Below are 21,977 nucleotides of genomic sequence, written 5' to 3' on the forward strand. Positions count from 1 at the left end.
TTGCTCTATTGTATCATATACCCATTAACATAAATTTCTTTGTTGATAAACTATTTCATATTTTTGTCTTTATTTTTATAAATAATTTTATCTCCTTCTTTCTCACTCTGGCATCTTTTGGCATTTCTCTTTATCTTTGGAACGCATAAATATCACGAAGATGTAGCTATGTATGTTTTCTCTCCTGTCCAGGTCATTATTTATGTTCTAAAATATTCATTTTTTCCTCTGTGCTCTCTGTCAACTTTGGATTGTGGTTTTACTCTGCTGGTTTCTTGATCACACAGATTCTGTTTTCATTCTCTATTTCAGGAGTTTCTCAAAACTTCTAATCTACTAACAGTGACCGCTCCTATTTTCCTGAAGTACTGTGGACCTATTCTTTCTTCTTAAATCAATTCTGACATAATAATGGGACTTTGAGATGAATGGAAAATAAATAGCTATCAGCCTGCCAGTTGGATTCAGAAATCCATGGTTATCTTAAATGGAGTTTTTTTAAAACAAGGTTTTCCCTATCTTCTAATCACAGTCATATGATAAGCAACCTAAACAATTCAGAAAAGAGGTTAGGTTAAAAGTATTTTTAGGTCAGTTTACATTTTGTCAGTATTATACCTGTCAATGGCCTGAAGATCATTGGCTGGATTCCATGTAGGATCAAATAATACAACAACATTGGCACCAACAAAATTGAGGCCTAGTCCACCAGCCCTGGAGGAAACAGAAAGAACATATTAAAACAGCAAAGTAATAATTGTTGTTCTATAACTCAACTGTGCCAGATTTCTACAACAAATCAACACAGCATTACACTTACATCATAAAAGGTGATTAAAACACAAATATTCCCCAAATGAAATAGCTATGAAATATTATTTTTCTACCACTCTAGAATATCCCTAAAAAATTTGACCATTACAGTCCATGTAAGTAGACTATGCTGTTTATAGTTGAATATTATTTCTGTAAGGTTTTCCTAACATAATTTTAAAAAACTATTAGTATATTGCAGCTAAGTAAAGTAATATACACATTTTTAAAAATCAAGCCAGGAGTAGATATACTTTGTCTTTTTCTTCCCACTGTGTGCAAACCCTGGATATTATATATAAAATAAACATAAGACAGTGAAGAGTAGAGAGAGCACAGACTGCCTAGGAACTACAAAACATGAGGAATGACATGACAGTGAGTTTCCTGTGTGTGGTTTCTTTTCCTGCTTAATATATCCCAGACTGGGTTCTGGAGAAGCTAGTGAACTGGAAATGCTAACAGTCACAGACCAAAAAGGCCCCAAGTAAATCCTTCTTCCTTTAGCTAAAGAACCAGGAAAGATGTATCCCTTTAAGACGGAAATATGTTAGACAATAACCAGTCTATTCCTGTAAACACCATGGGAAAATCTGTGGCCCCACCCTCAGCCTGGCCGGAAAGGCTAAGTGAGGAGACTGAACTTCCACGCTTGCTTGAATGTAATGAAGCACCGTCAGCCCCCGGAGGCGTGGTATCAGAGAAGGCTGATGAAGAAGCTGGGACTTCCATTTCTTCTTAACCAGGCCCCCTCTGAAGTATCAGTGGGGGTCAACTAGAAAATATGAATGAGCCACCTCACTCCCAGGATGTCAACCGAGGCCAAGTAGAAAACATGGATTTCCATCCCTATGTGGCTGGTATGGTATCTGGGTAAATCAGATTTAAATATCATCTAAAGTTTTAGAACATAATACAAAGAATACCCAGCACATAATAAAAAATTAGTGGTTATACCAAGATCCAAGACAATCTCAATGTGAAAAGGAGACAAACAACAGATGACAATAATGAATCAGATGTTGGAATTATCTAACAAGAATTTCAATGCTGCCGGGAGCCGGTCCATCCTTGCTGTTTCAAGGGACCTGGCATATATGGCATATGGCTCTTAATATGTTTGCTCACCTTCTTGGCGCTGTGTTTTAACCAAGGTCACCTCTCCGAGAAAGGTTGAATCCCCAGGTAGGGATTTTCCCCTGAAGTTAGGGAGGGAATAAAACCCCTCAACTAAGTGCCAGGCGGGTAATTAATCCCTTTAACTACGAACAATCATGCTTAAACTACATAATCTTTTCTCCCTGGAATGGAGATAAGAAACGCCCTAACCTTTGTAATAGAAATTGACAGGATTAGAATCAACTGGTATAAATACAGATGCAACAAGACAAAAACAGACAGAACTCAGAACAAGACAGCAAGAGACAGAACTCAGACAGGGCTTGGAAGACAGGACCAAGAGAGACAGAGCCTAGGCACAGAACCTACACAGAACGTTCTCTAGAGACAGAAGAACTTCGCTGGCGAGAGCATGCCGGAAGATCCTGGACAGGGACTGGCCTCGGAGCCTGGAGGCGGAGCCTGGCGAGAGAGCATGGCAGGGATCCTGGACTGAACCTGACTGCGGAGATTGGCAGGAGAGCCTGACTAGAACCTGGACACTGAACCTGACTGGAGTACCTGGACAGAACCTCTCTGGAGATCCTAACCAGAACCTCTCTGGAGATCCAGACCAGAACTTGGCTGGAGATCCGGGCTAGAGATCCTGGCTAGGCTGCTGATCAACTGAACGCTGTCTCTGTGTCCTTCCTTCTTCGCCGTCTCCGTCTACGCCTTTGGGGACCCCTGGACCCGCTGGGGTTGGACCCCGGCACAATGCAATCATAATAAAAATGCTTTGATAAGAAATTACAAATATGCTTGAAAAAAGTAAAAATAGAAAGTCTCAGCAAAGAAAGAAAGGATATAAAGAAAAACCAAGTGAAAATTTTAGAACTGAAAAATAACTGAATTACAAAATTTGATGGAATGGACCTGACAGTACAGTGGAGATAACCGAGAATAGAGCCAGAAACACGAGAACAGGTCAATGCTATTTACCCCATATGAACAACAGAAAGAAATATACTGAAAGAAAATGAACAGTCTTAGAGATCTGAGGGACAATAACACTCATATTATTATAGTCCCAGAATGAAAAGTATTTGAAGACATATGGTTAAAAACTTCCCAAATTTGGGAAAAGCCATAAACCTAGATTCAAGAAGTTATATGGAACTCTAAAATGGATAAACCCCAAGGAATCCATGTCAAGAAACATCATAAACTTCTGAAAACAAAAGACAAAGAAAAACTCTTGAAAGCAATAAGAGAGAAATGACACACTACTTTTAGGGAAAACCGACTCAAATGATACACTACTTTTAGGGAAAACCGACTCAAAAGACAGTCGATTTCTCATCAAAAACCATGGAGGTCAGAGGCAGCTGGACAACATTTTTCAAATGTTTAAAAACTGTCAATCCAGAATTCTATATCCAGCAAAATATCCTTCGGGAATGAAAGAGAAATCATGGCATTCTTTAATTAAGATAAAAACTAAGAGAATTTGTCAACGACAGACTCAAAGGAGGAAAAATAAAAACTCCACAAAAACTGAAAAACCATCCAATATCAAATCTTGTCAAATTTAGCTCAAAAAATGTATTTCTCTAGTTACTTCTACATTTCTATTTTCCCTGCCCTATTTCAAGCCCTTATTATATCTCACCTGTAAGTATTATTTCATTGGCTTCTTAACTGTCTTCCCTTACCTCAGATCTTAAATCCATTCTCATTATTACATAAAATTATTTTAAGCACAGAATACAAAAGCTAGGTATGCCACTCCTCTGTTTTAACTCCCCAATTCTTATCCACCAGAGACCAGCTCTTGTATTCTTAGACTTTATCTCCCAGAACTACCACTATATTTAAAGTTGTCTCCATGCCCTACTTGTGATTTTCTTTGCTCTCTTCTTTGCCTGGCTAACTTCTACTTGTCCTTCAGCATTGCTAAGGAAGGATGAACTAAATATTGCTCCTTTGTGCTTCCTCTGATTGGCATTTAGCATATTGAAACCTATATTGAAACTACCCTTTCACATATTTCTTAATTAGTCTCTCTATCCTCATATTTTTTTAGTTAAACTTTAAAAGAGCTGAGTCAGAACCTTTTACATCTTTTCTTCTCCAGGACCTGTCACAGAACACTCAGTTAAATTAACTAATAATTCCTCCTATTTAGTCACATACCCAGGTCTTCCCTCCCTGTATCCTAAGCTCTAACCATTTAAATTCCCTGGTCATTTTTGTACTAATGCTATTATCTCTGCCTGAAATGCCCTTTATTTAAACCTGCTTTCCCTTCTAATGAAATCTTATCTATAATAGGCCAGTTTAAACATCACCATCCTTTTATGCTCTTTCTTGACATGCCTATTCTTTAAATGCTCATGGAACTTTACACATAACTCCAGTAAAGCATATATTGCTCATAATGCTCTGTAGAGGCAATATATATATATATATATATATATCTGTTATTTTTCTTATCCTACATTAAGTAAGGACCAATGAAGACAACTGAATTGAAAAAAGGGGTGTGAGAATAGTTAGACAACATAAGAAAATACAAATTAGAAACAGTTTTTTGCATCTATTTATATAAAACCCTAATATGCAAATTGACCAAATGGTGGAATGACTGGTCACTATGACATGCACTGACCACCAGGGGGCAGATGCTCAACACAGGAGCTGCCCTCAGCCCGCAGGCCCCAACCAGTGGCAGCAGCTGGGGGCTGGCGAGTGGGCAGCACCAAGTCAGCCAAGGTGGGTGCAAGGGGGGGCCCCGATCACCCTGCCAGTCGCCCCACAGATCAGCCCTGATCGCCAGCCAGGCCTAGGGACCCTACCTGTGATGCACTGGCCTCTAGTAGTTATATGATTCTAATGACTTATTGGAGTAGTGGTTTAGAATCTCTTTCTTTATGGACATTTAACAAAAGAAATACCATCATCTTTCTGAGGAAGTTGCGATACAGTTTTCTGGAATGAGGTTAAGAAAAATACGAAATTACTTTTCTCAAGAGTCTTTCAAACTATGGTTCATGGGATTGGAATAATTAGGGGCACCTAAAAATTGCCTGACAAACCCAAAGTATCCTGACGTTTTAAAGTTATGTGTCCAATAGAAAATGAATTGTATCCTTTGGAAAATTACTTATAGAGGTGATGGCATACAGGTATCACAGATTTTCTTGATCTCAAAGGAAAGAGTGAGTTGGGATAGTGAGAAAGTTTTGGAAAGAATTTAAAAATGGGTAAATTAGTGGAGTGGGTGGGACTTAGACACAAAATAAGCAGAACAGAAGTTAAAAGTTTATCTAGTATTGTGATGGAAAAGAGTGAAGAAACAAGGTTCATAAGATTATATAATTAGATAATTATAAGAAAAATGAACAAGATACATCCAAAATAAAAATTTAAATTAAGAAATATTTTCTAACATTTAAATGAACAACACCAACAATAAATGCAACCAACTGCTTCAGTTAGTTTCCTGAAAGTAAGGTCTGACGGGAATTATCTCAGATGCCCATCTAAGCCGCAGGAAGGCCTCTCCCAGGAGGTTCTGAAGGCAGAACTGAAGGCTGGCCGGGTAGCAGCAGAGGCAAAGCTCCTTCACCTAAAAAAATCTCTAAGCTCTGTCTCTGGAGATGAGATGATTCTGTTTCATGATAATGCAACTCAGAGTCCTGAACTTTAAAATCTGTAACTCTGTTGTTATATGACTAAAAGCAAAGGTCTCTCCTTAAGCAAGAAAACAAAATATAGACCTTTTCAAGCTGAGGACTGGTATTAATACAGACCCATAATGAGCATGAAGGCTAATCATGCCTTAGATCTTTCTATTTTCACATCAAATAAGCATATAAAAAATTATACTTTAACTATATGTTAACATTCCATAAAAATGCCTTCAGTGAATTAAGTTTTATTGTTAGGTGTTAACTATTATAAAGGGTGAAATGAAATATTCACTTGAATAATATTTATGTGAAAATCTAAATAAATGTAGAGATACTATGTTCATGGATAGGAAGGCTCAATATCATAAAAATGCCAATTTTTTAAAGTAATTTATAAATTCAGTGATTCCAAAAAAAATTCTCACCCAAGGGAAATTGCCAGATGACCCTTCTCTAATTAACTGAATGAGATGATTATAAAAAACTAGGCTTTGAGGTACTGATATTCCAGAATAAAGATAATTTAGAGAACAAAAGAGCTTGGAAAGCAAGAAAATTTTTAGATGAAAAATTATTTCAAGTAAAATTATCAGATTTAAAAAAAGATTGGAAAATGACATTTCTCAGAATATAGAGCAAAAAGATAACAAAGTGGAACATGAATGAAAAGTTCAGAGATTTAAATAATCCATATGGGAGCTCTAAGATCTGACAACCTGGAATGCGAGAGGAAGAGAGATACTGGAAAAATAGAAGAGACACCATCGACAAAGAAATAATCCAAGAGAATTTTCCAGAGTTGAAAAAGAAAACAAGCCTTCAGATTGTGCCAGCACAAGAAATGAACAAAGATCCACACCAAGACTCAAATATCACTATAAAATTTCAGAATACCACAGATGAAAAGGAACTCTTGTGAGTTACCAAAAAAGAATGAGAGTCAGATTGGCCTTAGACGTCTATTAAGCAACATTAAATACCTGAAAACAGTGCTTTAATAACCTTCCATAACCAGTCAGGAAATTATTTTCAATTTAGAACTTAGTTGGCCAAAGCAGCAATTAAGTGAGAAGGCACATAAAAGACATTTTCAGATATTCAAAGATGCAGACAATTTATTTTCTATAATCCTGATTTAAAAAATTAATTGAAGATCTTCTCCAGTGAAACAAGGAGGCAAACCAAGAATGAAAATGGCATAAAATTCAGGAAAAGTGGGTCCATGCAAAAAAGCAGTGAAAGAAAATTTCAAGTTAACAGTTCTTTATCAGGTCTGGAGAATAATCAGTCCAGATTAAAAGCAGAGTACAAAAGACTTCAGGAGCAAGTTCTTCAGGATACAGAGGAGTCAACAGAAGAGAAAGTGTGATGGTGAATTGGTAATATATTGAAGACTATCACTACTCTAAAAGGCAAAAATATACGGAAGGTAAAGCATTAAGAAAATTAGGATTAAAATATGAAATACACTTAACTGTGTAAACATAAGATGATGATGGAAGTGTTAGAAGAGAGAACTCATTTGAGGTTGATGTTAAGACTGTTCTCCTTGAACTGGCCAAGAGGTCACAAACATTCAGAGAAATTACCTTAGCACTCTGTGGTCCAGCATTAAACAATGTTTACAAAGTCATAATAATGTAAATGCTGTTTTTTAGCCTCTAAATTTTAGAGGCAATCTATGGGTAGAGCATGAAAGACTTAGTTATTTTTGCAGGACTCCGAAAATTTCTAATATCTCTGATGAGGTAACAGTTAAAATAGTTGACAGATAATATGAATAGGTGACAAAAGTAGAAGAAATGGTAGATGCTAATGCTAATACCACCCATTACAAACATTTAGAAGATACTGTAGGAAGTAAATGGACTAAAACATTAAAAATTAAGGAACATTATTTAAAGTTACTAAAGTATTTATAGACATACTAGAGGCCTGGTGCACGAAAATCATGCACTGAAGGGGGGGAGGTCCCTCAGCCTGGCCTGTGTCCTCTCGCAGTCCAGGACCCCTCAGGGGATGTCCACCTGCCGGCTTAGGCCCGATCCCCGCCACCCCCCTCCCCCCGGGATTGGGCCTAAGCCAGCAGTCAGACATCTCTCTTGTAGTCTGGGGCTCTAGAAGTCCGGGACTCCTCACTCCTTACTGCCTGCCTGCAACCGAGGTGGGAGAGGCTCCTGCCACTGCTGCTGTGCTCACCAGCCGTGAGCCTGGCTTCTGGCTAAGCGGTGCTCCCCCTGTGGGAGTGCACTGAGCACCAGGGGGCAGCTCCTGCGTGGGGCCAGGGAGGGATGCAGAGGTTGGCCAGCCGGGAAGGAACTGCAGGAGGGCTCCAGGGTGTGTCCAGGCCGTCCCACTCAGTCCCAATCAGCCAGACCCCAGCAGCAAGCTAACCTACCGATTGGAGCGTCTGCCCCCTGGTGGTCAGTGCACATCATAGCAACTGGTCGACCGGTCAACTGTCTGCCCCCTGGTGGTTAGTACACATCATAGTGAGTGGTTGAGTGGCCTTAGCATTATCATTAGCATATTATGCTTTGATTGGTTGAATGGCCCACTGGACACTTAGCATATTAGGCTTTTATTGGATAGGATAATAAAAATAATAAGGACTTTGTTAAAGGTGGGGAGAGAGTAGCATAAGCAGACCAAGTCCTCCTCTTTCATAACAGAATCCAAGCTGTGTAATGTTGATAAATGAAAAGAAAATGAAGACTTAGTATTCTGGCAAAATAATGGAATAAGCTAATGTGATAATTCTGCTACACACCTAGAAATTAAATATAAACTATTGCAAAATGAGAAAAACAAAACAAAAACTGAGCTTATTTATGTCTTTTGCAAAACACAGCTGAGGAATGTATTTATTATGTTATGTAAGATTCTTTACTATGTAAAGACTTATGCAATGAATTACTCCTTGAATTCAGTCACAGGAAAACAGGAATCTAAAACTCTTCCCTTCCCTTAGTTGGGATGCCAAGCAGAAGTCAAAGCAAAACCACAGCAGCGGAAAACTCCAACCAAAGGATCTCCAAGGAGGAAAAAGCCCCACTGACGATAAGCTCAAAATAAAAAATTTGAAAATTTGTGAAGATGCCATCTACCATAAGCAAGAGCCAGAGGAAACATCAAATAGAAGGGTTAGCACCTCCAAGTACAGGAGTTAACAGAGCAAAAATGCTATTCAAAGGAATTTTTTCAAAAAAGATTAAAATTGCTAAAGAATTAAAAGAAAGGCTAGAAACCATAAAGAACAAAATATGAGTAAAAATAATCAGGCAGATTTGAAAAATGTCAAATAGAACTAAACATAAAAAGTACAGTCTTTAAAAATTCAATGGATGGATTAAGTAGCAATTTCTAATACAGTTGAAGAGATAATTAGGAGTTTATGGCAGATGACATCAAATTAGATTGAGGGTGAGCTGACTGAGAGATGACTGCTTACAAACAGTTCTGTACTATTTGAACTGTTGAAAGCATTTATTACTTTGAAAAACGTTACTTATAAATTAATATGCAGTTTTTAATTTAAATTAACTGAAGACAGTATTCTGTCATTTATTGCTTTGAAAGAACTCGGGTGAGAAATTATAACTTGAGTTCATTCACAGGAAATTGGGAATCCAGAGCTTATCTCCTTTTGCCTTAGTTGTAAGAATTCAAGAATTATTTTAGTCCTAAACAGTAAGTAGCTCACTCATCATACATATAATTTTCTTCATCATTTAAGTAATTTTTTTACTTATTTTTACTTTTTACATTTTATATAAATTTATTTTTAAAACCCCTTGAAATTCTTTCTGAAAGACAATGGGAGCAAATCTATAGATGCCAACAGTTACAGATTTGTTACCCACCAGAAGATGAATTTTACTTAGGTAAGTTTATATTGCCTTTACTCTTCCTCTTAAGTGTGTAAATTCTTGAAAAGGTTTTCATTAGAGATTTGTAGGCAGGTGTTAGACCTGCTTTAACTTTAATAAAACCTAGAATGGGAGTTGCTCTGGTTGATTGTAGGTAGAGACAAAGTAGGGAAAAGCCTGGCCATGGCCCTGTGAGCTCCCTAAGGCTCCTTGAGCACAGTTTGCAAACCACTGCTACACATGATTTTCTGTTATTTGATAACTCCATTATTTAATTAAGTTTCATTCTGACCATGGACATGAGACAAAACACCACTGCAGAAAATTCCTTTAAAAATCTATTTTTTGGAGTATTACCTTTACATATGCAGACACAGAAAGGAAAATTCAGTGATGATAAAGGAATTGAGAGAATAGGTTAGGTAAAATTCAAGAAATCATTAGTCCCTCATAATTAATAGCATTTTTACTGCTTCTCCTTAAAGTCAAATAAAACAAAGCAAAATAAGCCTAACCACTAAAAAACCAGTCATAGTTTTAAAATTACCCTAAATCTTAAAAGCAATTAGATAAAAATCAAGTTATCAAATTTTATTTTCTTACATTGTGGAGACAAGGCAAATGTTGACATCTTGAGTACTGTTGAACTCTTTCACGATCTTGATTCTTTCTTCTGATTTTGTACTGCCATCGAGTCGTCGGTAATCAAGCCCAGATGCCATACAGTATTGCTGCAGCACGTCAAGCAGCTAGAGGGAAGGTGGAAAGACGGGCAAAGGTGAATTCATGGTTCAATAAGCTTCATACCATACAGAGAGAAAACTGACTAAGTATTAATTATGACTGCTCACAATTTCTTTCTTATAATTAGAGCATCAGATAGTTTTCTGACTTCTGACCCATATATTTCATTATCCTGAAACTGGCTTTAACCTTAACAATCTTCCTTTAAAAAAAAAATCAGTCTTTTAAGAAAAAAAATCAATCTTGAATTTTTAAAAGTAAAACCAAATAAAAAGAAAACTATTGGCCAAATCATTTATGTAAATATATTTCATTTATTTATGCTATTTTCTACATTTTAAAATCTCTTAAATGTTTTAAAGAACATTTTAATTATCAACAAAAACATCAACAGAAAATTAAAAATCTATTTTTGAGTTTGCTACATGACAGTATCCCTGATGTAATTGAGATTTATGTCTCCTCCCTCACTACCATTTCCTACAGTATGTATAAGACAGAAAAGATGGCTGGATGCCAGTGTGTATTTGAGGCTTTCTGCTTCAGGAGTTAGGACTGGGCCATTCAAGAACGCACTGCAGACCAAACTCACCTTGGTGGAGAAGGAGAAAAGAAGAACTTTATCTTTGTTTTTCCTGCAGTGATTTAAAAGCTGCTGAAGGACCTGGAAATGAACCACAGGACATCAGTGAACTAGTTCCAACTAAGAGTACACTTTGTATCACTGGGCATCTCTCCTGAGATTTGTAAGGTGTGACTTCGAGCCCTGAGTTTGCAAATGGCTGTCAGTGTGAGGAGCATTCCCTGCTGTCCGCATGTGAATGTCCAAAGCTTTCCTCCTAAGGCTTTTGGGCCACATCACGGAGCCTAAGCTGACCTGGGTCCTTCTCTGCCCAAGGATGCATGGGCTTAGTACAGGCTATGTCTGACCCGATTTTACCTGGCAAGCATTTGTTCTTTTTCTGACTGTTTTCCTGTAAAAATTATAAACCCCATCAAATCCTCTACTAGGTAGATATTTTTAAACCATGCAGCTCTATTATTCTGCTCCTCAAAGAACGTAGTTTGAAATTTTCTCATTTTGGTCGTAGAGACCGTAATTGCCATTGTATTACTAATACTGCAACATGAAATTAAAGGTGCCCAACTGCCTAAAAAAACACAATGAGCCATCCTGCCGTAACTGGCAAATGCAGAAGCAGAGGGATGAGGGGGGCGCAGGCACGAATGAGTCCCGTCCATGTGAGTGAGGACAAGGAATCGCAGGGACGTGTGTCCTGCGTTCTTGCTGCACATTCGCTGCTGAGTGTGTGCTTCTTTCTTACCTGTCTTTGGTTTTCCTCACATGTATTCAAAGTACCTTGTGCCCTGGGTTTTCGGTGTCTAAAATGTTAAGATCTGCATCAATAGAGCAATGAACAATGGGCCTTTTAAAAGCTGTGTTTGAGAGCGTTCCCTGAATGCACAGGGGCCCTCAATGAGCCTGTTTTCAGCAAGAGAGGTGTGTGCAATGTTTCACTTGGTTTTGTACTTGATTTGATATCTTCATTAAATGCTAAGATGCAATATCGTTCACTTAGAGTGGGGAAAATGCAAAATTGATTTTCTTTGTCTTTTTCTTTATTGCTTTTCTTTACTCCTTAAACGTGCTCTTAAAATGTGTTCTAAATGGATTTTTATTCCGTATCACTGCTTTGGCCAGGAGGCTCTCATGACTCTCAGTGTCCCAGAGTCTCAGCTCCAAAGGTGGGGAGGAGGAGCTCTGGACTGACAGTGAGAATTTGTTCCACGAACGCAACACTGCTTCACTCTCATTTTTAATTTTATGCCATCTGTGTATGTTCAGAGATGCACAGTGATACAAATATTGAGTTATTACATGTTTTCAAATGAGCATTTTTCATCCTAAATTTGTTTGCAAATATATTTTTAATAAAAGTTCAAAACCAAGTTTTAGCACCTAAAAACAGAGTATACTTCGTACATATAAGAATTTCTTTAAAATTATTTTATATAATATAACCTCAGTCATATTTCCTAATTCCTTTCATTTTTGGCAAGTTAGAGAAATAAAGTATTAGATATTACATGAAGTGTTAGTCATCGTCACACGGTGAAAAATGAGGTAAAGTTCCCAAAGACTTTTATTCTATCTCATGTTGTTTTAATAAAAAGGAAGCATTTTAGATTATGGGACACATTTAAATGGATTAATTCAATTTCTAAAATATACTTTCTTTATACCTACAATATGTTCAGAAACTAAATTACAGAGCAGCATTCCTTTTAGGAAGTATTTTCATTTCCCCTAGAAGAGGTAATGAAATGTGTTTAATTACATCTAGGTTCTAAAAGTCTTGATATTTATTTTTTTTAAATAGTCAGTCAGATACATACCTCTTCTCATTTTCTCCTCTCTGTTTCTCTATTTATAGTAAGTCCTGACTTCCAGATTTGATTTTGACCTCAAAATGCCAATAATCTGCCCGACACACAGTGCTTTTAGGGAGGAAGCAAATACTCCAAAGCCTGTTTATAACAGTAACACTATCATTTTAAAAGCAGGCATTTCCACATCTGGCAATGACAGCTCTAGAACACTGTGGAAAAGCAGCCCAGGAAGGAAAGAAAAGGAATTTTCTGAACACAGTCCAAGGTTTTTTTTGAACTTTACAATAAATAGTAACTTTATTTATGCAATTATGTATAAACATTTAATCTTTTAAATAAAAAATTTAAACTCAATATAGCACTCTTTTAATATTTGAGCAAGAGAAGACATTGTCCTAACTCTGAACTCTACCCTGCAATCCCTCAAAAAAAAAGCTAAGAAGTTAAACGAAAAGTCTACTCAGATAACCAATCAAGTTGTGAGTAAAAATGTCAGAGGTAAGGTAAAATTATTTTAATACTTGGAGAACATATACTAGTAGTTTTATTGACATTTAACTTTATCCTATATAATAAAAGGCTAATATGCAAATTGTCCCCTTGGCCAGGAGTTCGACTGAGAGTTTGACCAGGGGCGGGGCCCCTCCCCCCGGCCGCCAGGCCCTGATCAGCCTTATTGGGGTGGGCGGGCCTGCCGGACCCAACCTGTGCACGAATTCGTGCACTGGACCTCTAGTTTTTTAATAAAATAAATGATTCTATATAAAGTATATGCATTTCATTTCACATAATACATTAACTTTTTAAATTAATACTTTATTTTTTAGAGCAAAGAATTGAGCAAAATATACAGAGGAGTCCCATAGACTCCCTCTTCCACTCATTCCCACCCCTTCTCTACCCAGCTTCCTCTATTAAGATCTTATACTAGGGTAGTGTCTTTACAACAACTAATGAGTGAACACTGATAAATTATCAACTAAAGTTTATAGTTCCCATTAAGGTTCACTCATTGTGTTGAACAGTTCTATGGGTTTTGACAAAGGTATAATCACATCTATCTACTCTAACAGTATGATACCGAACAGTTTCACTACCCTAAAACTTCCCATGCTCCTTCTATTACTCTCTCCCTACAAACCTCTGATCATTTTATTTTCTCTCTAGTTTTGCCTTTTCCAGAATGCCACATACAAGGAATCATACAGTACGTAGCCTTTTCAGACTGGCTTCTTTCACTGACCAACATGCATTTAAAGGTGCCTCTGTGTTTTTTTGTAGCTTGAATGATCATTTCTTTCTATTGTTAATACTCCACTGTCTGGACAGACCACAGTCTGCTTATCCATGTACCTACTACTGAAGGATATCTTCAGTCTGCAGGCTGACGCTCTATCCGCCGAGCCAAACCAGCTAGGGCTGAAGGATATCTTTACTAGTATTGCTTGCAAGTTCTGGCAATTGTGAATAAAGATGCTTTAAACATCTATAGGCAGGCTCTTGTGTGACACTAAGTTTTTAACTCATTTGAGTAAATACCAATGAGTGTGATTGCTGGATCTTATGCTCAGAGTTTAATTAGCTTTATTAGAAAATGCAAACTGTCGCCCTAACCGGTTTGGCTCAGTGGATAGAGCATCGGCCTGTGGATTCAAGGGTCCCAGGTTCGATTCCAGTCAAGGGCATGTACCTTGGTTGCGGGCACATCCCCAGTGGGAGTGTGCAGGAAACAGCTAATTGATGTTTCTCTCTCATCGATGTTTCTAACTCTCTATCCCTCTCCCTTCCTCTCTGTAAAAAATCAATAAAATATATTTAAAAAAAGAAAAAAAAAAAGAAAATGTAAACTGCCTTCCAAAGTGGCCGTACCATTTTGCATTCTCATCAGCAACAAATGAGTTCCTATTGCTCATATGCTAGCATTTGGTATTGCCAATATGTGGGGTTCAGCCATTCAAATAGATATGTAGTGGTATCTCACTGTTGTTTTAATTTATAATTCTCTAATGACATATGACCTTGAGCATCTTTGCATCTGCTTATTTGCCATCTGTATCTCTTCTGTGTGAGGTATCTGTTCAGGTCTTTTGCCCATTTTTTAATTGAACTGTTTTCTTATTGTTGAGTTTTAAGAGTTCTAGGTATATTTTAGATACCAGTCTCTTATTGTTTTGCAAATATTTTCTCCCAGTCTGTGGCTTGACTTTTCATTCTCTTAAAGACATCAATATTTTAAATCAAGGATATATTGCACAGAAATCCACTCTGATTACTATTGCATTTTTTCAGGCATTCTTGAATATCTTACAGTAAAAACAAAAACAAGTAATAAGAAAAGCGAATGCTTTTGGACTGGAGGTCTTTATTAAGGCTAGTTCAAAAAATAAAAACAGAGTCATTAACTAAATGAATAACTATAAACTAATATCCCTTTTAGAAATTTCATAAATGTCAGTGTAGTCACTATAGGTTGGAGTCTTAACAATACAGACCCACTGTTTTACCACTCACTCATTCTTTACAGACCAGGGCAATCACCTAAAAAGGAATCTTAAATTTGGAGATATTCACAGTGAAGGAATCTTGTTTCTAACTTTTCTCAAATTAGTCAGGCATAGAGATTAACATGACCCTTGTATGATTCCAGCAGCACTAAACTTGGTTTCCTAGTCTTTCCCCCCCCCACTCCCCACAGTAAGTGGCTTTGTGGCATTTCTCAAGGGAAAGAAAAATGAGGACTTTTATCGGGGTAATGAATGCAATGTGTGACCATCCTCTTGAATAGTAGTTGAGGTCAACAGACCTTGACACTTAAGAGAAAGAGCTGGAATTCATGAGTGCAGCTTTGAGGCTATGAAGGTACAGTGGGCATTATGTCCACAAATAAATTGCACCTGCAGGCTAACCTATAAGAGAAATAGAATGAGGATATTTTATTACCTGAATTAAAGAAGTACATGCAACTTGGAGTTCTTAACCCCGTAGGCAATAATTCCATAATAAGCCTATAGGTTTTCAATCACTAAATCACCACATGAAGTTGTTAATCAAATGATGAAACACAGCCTTAAAAATATAACCCAGTCTCTTTCACAACACAAGTAAATTACATGCTTCCTTCACATATAAAGGCACCCAGCCTCCAGCAACAATTTATGCTTGGTTTTACCCTTTTAAAAGTCTTAATAAAATATAAATACAATAATTATCTTAATCAGACACTACTTTTCCTAATTATATAACTCTAATTAACAGTATGTTTTAAAGCATATGTTTAATGGATATATAAGAAAGTGTAGAGCTATAAATTTTCATTTAATTTCAAAAGTAGTAACTTTTTAGTAGAATCATAATGAATAGAATTTAAATAAATAGCAATAGATAATGCAGTTTTCAATGAAGGCCATAATTTTTAGAAATAATCTACTGGCTTAAGTTATGGGAAAAATTAGTACTCAGTCCTAAATTAATGGGGATTTCATATTTTTTAATTTAAAATAATAAAAGTCAATAAAATTGGTGACAAAATAGATTTACCATTGTTAGAAAATATTATTTGAAATATATCTTATTAATCATAGAATATTCTCACCAGAACAAACATATATACACATATGTATTTTTTAAAGATTTTTTTATTGCTTTTTAGAGAGGAAGGGAGAGGAAGAGAGAGCAAGAAACATCAATTTGAGAGTGAAACATCAATTGGCTGCCTCCTGCACGCCCCCTACCAGGGATAGAGGCCAAAACCTGGGCATATGCCACCCTGATCAGGAACTGAACTGGCACCCTTGCAGTGCATGGGGCAATACCCAACCAACTGAACCACACTGGCCAGGGCCAAACATATTTATTTTAAAAATACATAACTCTCAACAATGTGGATTAGGTATAGAGGGACATACCTCAACATAATAAAGCCTATATGTAACACTCCCACAGCTAACATGCTTAATGCTGAAAAACTGAAAGCTTATCTTCTAAAATCAGGAACAATATAAGAATGTCCACTCTTGCCTGGCTGGTATGGCTCAGTGGCTGAGCATCAACCTATGAACCAGCAGGTCACTGTTCAATTCCTGGGTTGCAGGTTCAATCCCCAGTAGGGGGCAAGCAGGAGGCAGCTGATCAATGATTTGTTCTCATCATTGATGCGCCTCTCTCTCTCTCTCTCTCTCTCTCTCTCTCTCTCTCTTTCTCCCTTTCCCTTTCTCTCTGCAATGAATAAAAAAATATATATTTTTTAAAAAAGAATGCTCACTCTTGTCACTTTTTTTGTTATTGTTAATCCTCACTCATGGATATTTTTTCCATTGATTTTTTTTTTTATAGAAAATGGAAGGGAGAGAGGACATTAGGGAGGGAAGAATAGAGAGGAAGAGAGAAAATTAGGGAGACTCATCGATTGGTTACCTCCTGCACATACTGACCAGGGACCCAAACGACCCTGCAACTCAGGTAGCCCCCTTGACCAGGAATCAAACCTGCTACCTTTAGGTGCATGGGCCAAAGCTCTAACCACGTAGCAACACTGGCCAAGGCACTCTTGCCACTTTTGTTCAATATAATACTAACCATCCTAGCCAGAGCAATTAGGAAAAAGGAGGAGGAGGGGGAGGGGGAAAGAAAAGAAAAAGAATAAAGGGCATCCAAATTAGAAAAAAGCAAAACTACCTCTATTTTTAGACTACATATTATATATAGGAAAACCCTGAAGACTCAGCAAAAAATCAAAAGCTGTTAGAACTAACATACAGATTCAGTATACAGGGGTGGGCAAAGGTAAGTTTACAACTATTCATTTGGAAAATAATACAATCATTTATAAATAATACAAGAATAGACTCTGTTTCACATACCCTTAACTGTAAACCTACTTTTGCCTCACCCTGTGGTTGCAGGAAAAAAAATCAACATACAAAAATCAGTTGCATTTCTATACACTAATAGGAACTATCAGAAAAAGAAATTAAGAAAACAATCCCATTTTCAACTGCATCAAAAATAATAAAATACCTAGGAATAAATTTAACCAAGGAGATGAAAAAGACATGTACTCTGAAAACTTTAAGTCATGATGCAAGAAATTGAAGGCAACACAATAAATGGAAAGATGTTCTGTGCTCATGGATTAAATTAATATTGCTAAAATGTTCAAACTACCTAAAACTGTCTACAGATTCAATGTAATTCCTATCAAAATTCCAATGGCATTTTTCACAAAAATGGAACAATCCTGAAATTTGAATGGAAGCACAAAAGACCTAAATAGCCAGAGCAATCTTGAGAAAGAACAAAGCTGAAGGCATCACACTTTCTGATTTCAAATTATATTACAGAACAATAATAATCAAAACAGTATAGTATTGGCATAAAAGCAGATAGATACACAGATCAACAGAACAGAATAGAGAGCCCAGAAATGAAATCATACATATCTGGCCAATTAATTTACAACAAAGGAGGCAAGAATTTAAAATGGGGAAAGGGCAGTCTCTTAAAAAGTAGACAGTCATATGCAAAAGAATAAAATCAATCTCAAAAAGATATCAACACCCCCATGTTCACTGCAGCATTATTTACAAAAGCCAAGACATGGAAACAACATAAATGTCTGTCAATAGATGAATGGATAAAGAAGATGTGATATATATATGTGTGTGTGTGTGTGTGTGTGTGTGTGTACACACACACACACACACTAGAGGCCCAGTGCACAAAAATTTGTGCACTCGGGGGGGTCCCTCAGCCCGGCCTGTGCTCTCTCGCAGTCTGGGACCCCTCGGAGGATGTCCACCTGCTGGCTTAGGCCCACTCCCTGGGTGATCGGGTCCAAGCTGGCAGTCAGACATCCCTCTGGCAGCCCAGGAGCTCTCAGGGGATGTCCACTTGCCAGCGGGGACTAGGCCTAAGCTGCAGTAGGACATCCTTAGCGCTGCTGAGGCGGGAGTGGCTCCCGCCATCACTGCTGTGTTGGCAGCCAACAGCCTGGCTTGTGGCTGAGCAGAGCTCCCCCTGTGGGAGCGCACTGACCACCAGGGGGCAGCTCCTGCATTGAGTGCCTGCCCCCTGGTGGTCAGTGTGTGTCATAGTGACCAGTTATTCCCAGTTGTTCTGCTGTTAGGGTCAATTTGCATATTACTCTTTTATTATATGCCTGGTGCATGGGTGGGGCTGGCTGGTTTGTCCTGAAGGGTGTCCTGGATCAGGGTGGGGTTCCCGCTGGGGTGCCTGGCCAGCCTGGGTGAGGGGCTGAGGGCTGTTTGCAGGCTGGTCAAGCCCCCCAGCAGGTACCCTCACCCCTTGTGGGTATGGCCAGCCTGGGTGAGGGGCTGATAGCTGTTTGCAGGCTGGCCACGGCCCCTTCAGGGTGGGGGTCCCCACTGGGGTGCCTGGCCAGCCTGGGTGAGGGGCTGAGGGCTGTTTTTAGGCTGGTCACACCCCGTTCAGGGTGGGAGGTCCTGCTGGGGTGCTGCCCAGCCTGGGTGAGGAGCTGATGGCTGTTTGCAGGCTGGCCACGGCCCCCAACCACCCAAGCTCCCAGTGGAGGCTGGCAGGAAGCAGGTATCTGGGGTTTATTTATCTTCTATAATTGAAACTTTGTTGCCTTTAGTGAAGGCCACAGCCAGCTAGGGCAGGCAGGAAGCTTGGCTTCCTCCATCGCCAGGGCAACCAAGCCTCCTGCTTGCTCCAGCTGCATGGCTACCGGCTGCCATCTTGGTTGGGTTAATATGCATATAGTCGCTCTGATTGGCTGGTGGGTGTTGCTTGGGGTATAGCAAAGGTACGGTCAATTTGCATGTTTCTCTTTTATTAGCTTAGATACACATACACACACACGATAAAATATTATTCAGCTACGAAAAAGAAGGCAATCCTATCATTTGAGACAACATAGATAGACCTTGAGATAATTATGTGAAGTGAAATAAGTCCGACAAAGACAAATAGCATATGATCTCACTTACATGTGGAATCTTAAAACAAAACATCAAACTCAAGAGATAGAGAACAGATTAGTGGTCCCAAAGGCAGGGGGTATGGAACAGATGAAATGGGTGAAGGTAGTCAAAGGATACACGCTTCTGTAAAATAAGTAAGTCCTAGGGAAATATTGTACAGCATAGTGGCTGTAGTTAACAATACCATACTGTATATTTAGGAGGGAATAGATTTTAAAAGTTCTTATCACAAGAAAAGAATTGTACTTATGTGAGGTGATGGATGTTAACTAGACTTATTGTAGTGTGGTAATCATTTCAAAATATTTGCATTTATCAAATCAATATGTTGCAAAAATAAATTAATACAATGTTACAGTCAATTATATCTCAGTTAAAAAAAATACACTCACAAGGTTCTAAGGTAATCTTTCTAGTTTACATATTATACCACTGAATTTAGAGATCCAGGCAAACTAAACTAGGTGAACTTATGTAGATTAACTGCTAAAAATATTTCCAGAATTTCAAGGAAAAAAAAACCCTACCTTAATTACTTCCTTCTTATTTTTATGCCAAAAGAAATAACTTACTTTTTGCTAATTAAAACATAAAGTTGGAAATCGTTCTGTAAAAATCTTTGAATCCATAAATAAAGATTCTCGATAGTTATGAAGGGATTAAACAATTGACTTCTGCTATAGGAGGCTAGAAACTCTGTATTTCATGCATTTGTGACAGGCAATGCCCAGAGACCTGGGTCACGGTTGGGAAACCTGGCCTTACTTTTCAGACCCTCCCTCAGTAATTCCTTACCAAGAGCACACCTCCAGGTCAGTTTCCCAGTCTACAACAATGCTCCCTTGCACAAATGAGATACAGCACCTTGCAATTTTGGTTGGCAAGTAAAATCAAGAGACAGGAAATTCAGTGTAGAATAAAGACCTTGAAAACCCTTAGAGTTCTCATAGAGAACCAAGAGAACTCTTCAAGAAGCTTCTTTCTCTTATTCTGAGCTCCCACCTATCCTCATCCTCCCATTTGGCATTACCATTTATAGATCTGGTAAAGTACCTCAAAAATTTGAAGACAAATTATTATACATGTGGCAACAGCATACATTTTTAAGAGGATATGAATCCAATACAATAGCAAAGTTTGAAGTATATTTAAGAAAACTATTTCTAATTGAGAACACACCAGATGCAGGTTCATAGTGAGCTACTAAATACACATACAACTAGACCATTTGTCTGAGGCCACCATCTCTTCTGAATGACTGGGCATCTGTTCCGATTAGCTGGTGTCCCTGTCATACCATTTGATAAATATTTTGTATATCATCCTTGTGTATATGAAAACTGAAGAAGAGCACTTACCTTCATTTTTCCACTGTATTTTGGGTCAGAAAGTGTTTCAAAGGCTGCATCTTTGCTTTTCTGCACAAAATCTGGGAATCTGGAAAAAACCTGATCACATATCCTTTTGATGAGTGTTTCCTTAAAAGGAAGAGGTAGATGAAGAGAAATATCAACTTAACACATTTAAACCTGTATAAATTGAATATAAAATTTAAAAAAAGACTTATTTAACTTGTTTAAAATTTCTCACTTTGATTAAAAACTTAAGTGCATATACTTCTTTGGCACACAAATTAAAAATGAGCAAGTCAGTTCCCTCTTAAATTTCATACAAAAATAAAGATATTTGGTTGGAAATTTCGTATAAAATATAAAGTATTTATAACAGATAGCATCACAGACATTTTAAAAGGCAACCCAAACCTGCTGTTTGGAGGTGCTAGCAGCCTGCAGTAGCGAGACGTGGTTAGCTACCTTCTGAAGGACTGCAAGGTAGCTGAAATACAAGGTTTTCACTGTTTCACCATGTGAATTGGTCTGCAACCAGAGAAACACAGAAAATAAAAACAAGCAAAGGACTAATGTGACTATGTAACTACATCACAAAATATATCACTTACAATATTTATTATTGGGTTACTATTGGCACAATATATTCTGAGAAAATGATGGTCAATTATTTATACAAAATATACATAAATCACTAATGTGGAATCATACTTTTGGTGAATCACAACAGTGATTTTTTTAAAAAAAATTGATTGTAGAGAGGCAGAGAGACAGAGAGAGAGAGAGAGAGAGAGAGAGAGAGAGAGAGAGAGAGAGAAACAGCTATATGAGAGAGAAACATTGATCAGTTATCTCTCATATGGGCCCTAGTTGGGGATTGAACCCACAACCTGGGTATGTGCCCTGACCAGGAATCGAACTCACCACCTTTTGGTGTATGGGATGACACTCCAACCGAGCCACACTGGCCAGGGCAATACAGTGATGTTTTTAACAAAAGAGGGGAGAATGACCTCATTCTAGAAAGTATTTATCCTCCTGATACAGTCATAAAAA

The 21,977-nt window shown here is 37.8% G+C and overlaps 1 protein-coding gene across 1 annotated transcript in view; it reads right to left on the reverse strand.

Annotated features, from left to right (window-relative positions):
- Positions 1-21,977, reverse strand: part of ERCC6L2 (ERCC excision repair 6 like 2) — a 123,094-nt gene that overhangs the window by 65,283 nt on the left and 35,834 nt on the right. The window contains exons 8-12 of the mRNA XM_059656405.1: positions 21,336-21,449; positions 20,931-21,050; positions 10,812-10,883; positions 10,079-10,224; positions 619-714 (exon numbers count right to left, since the gene is read on the reverse strand). Coding sequence (XP_059512388.1) covers positions 619-714; positions 10,079-10,224; positions 10,812-10,883; positions 20,931-21,050; positions 21,336-21,449 — 548 coding nt within the window. The remainder of the gene's footprint in view (positions 1-618; positions 715-10,078; positions 10,225-10,811; positions 10,884-20,930; positions 21,051-21,335; positions 21,450-21,977) is intronic.

This window comes from Myotis daubentonii, chromosome 11 (assembly GCF_963259705.1).
Source record: "Myotis daubentonii chromosome 11, mMyoDau2.1, whole genome shotgun sequence".
Classification (NCBI taxonomy): Eukaryota; Metazoa; Chordata; class Mammalia; order Chiroptera; family Vespertilionidae; genus Myotis; species Myotis daubentonii.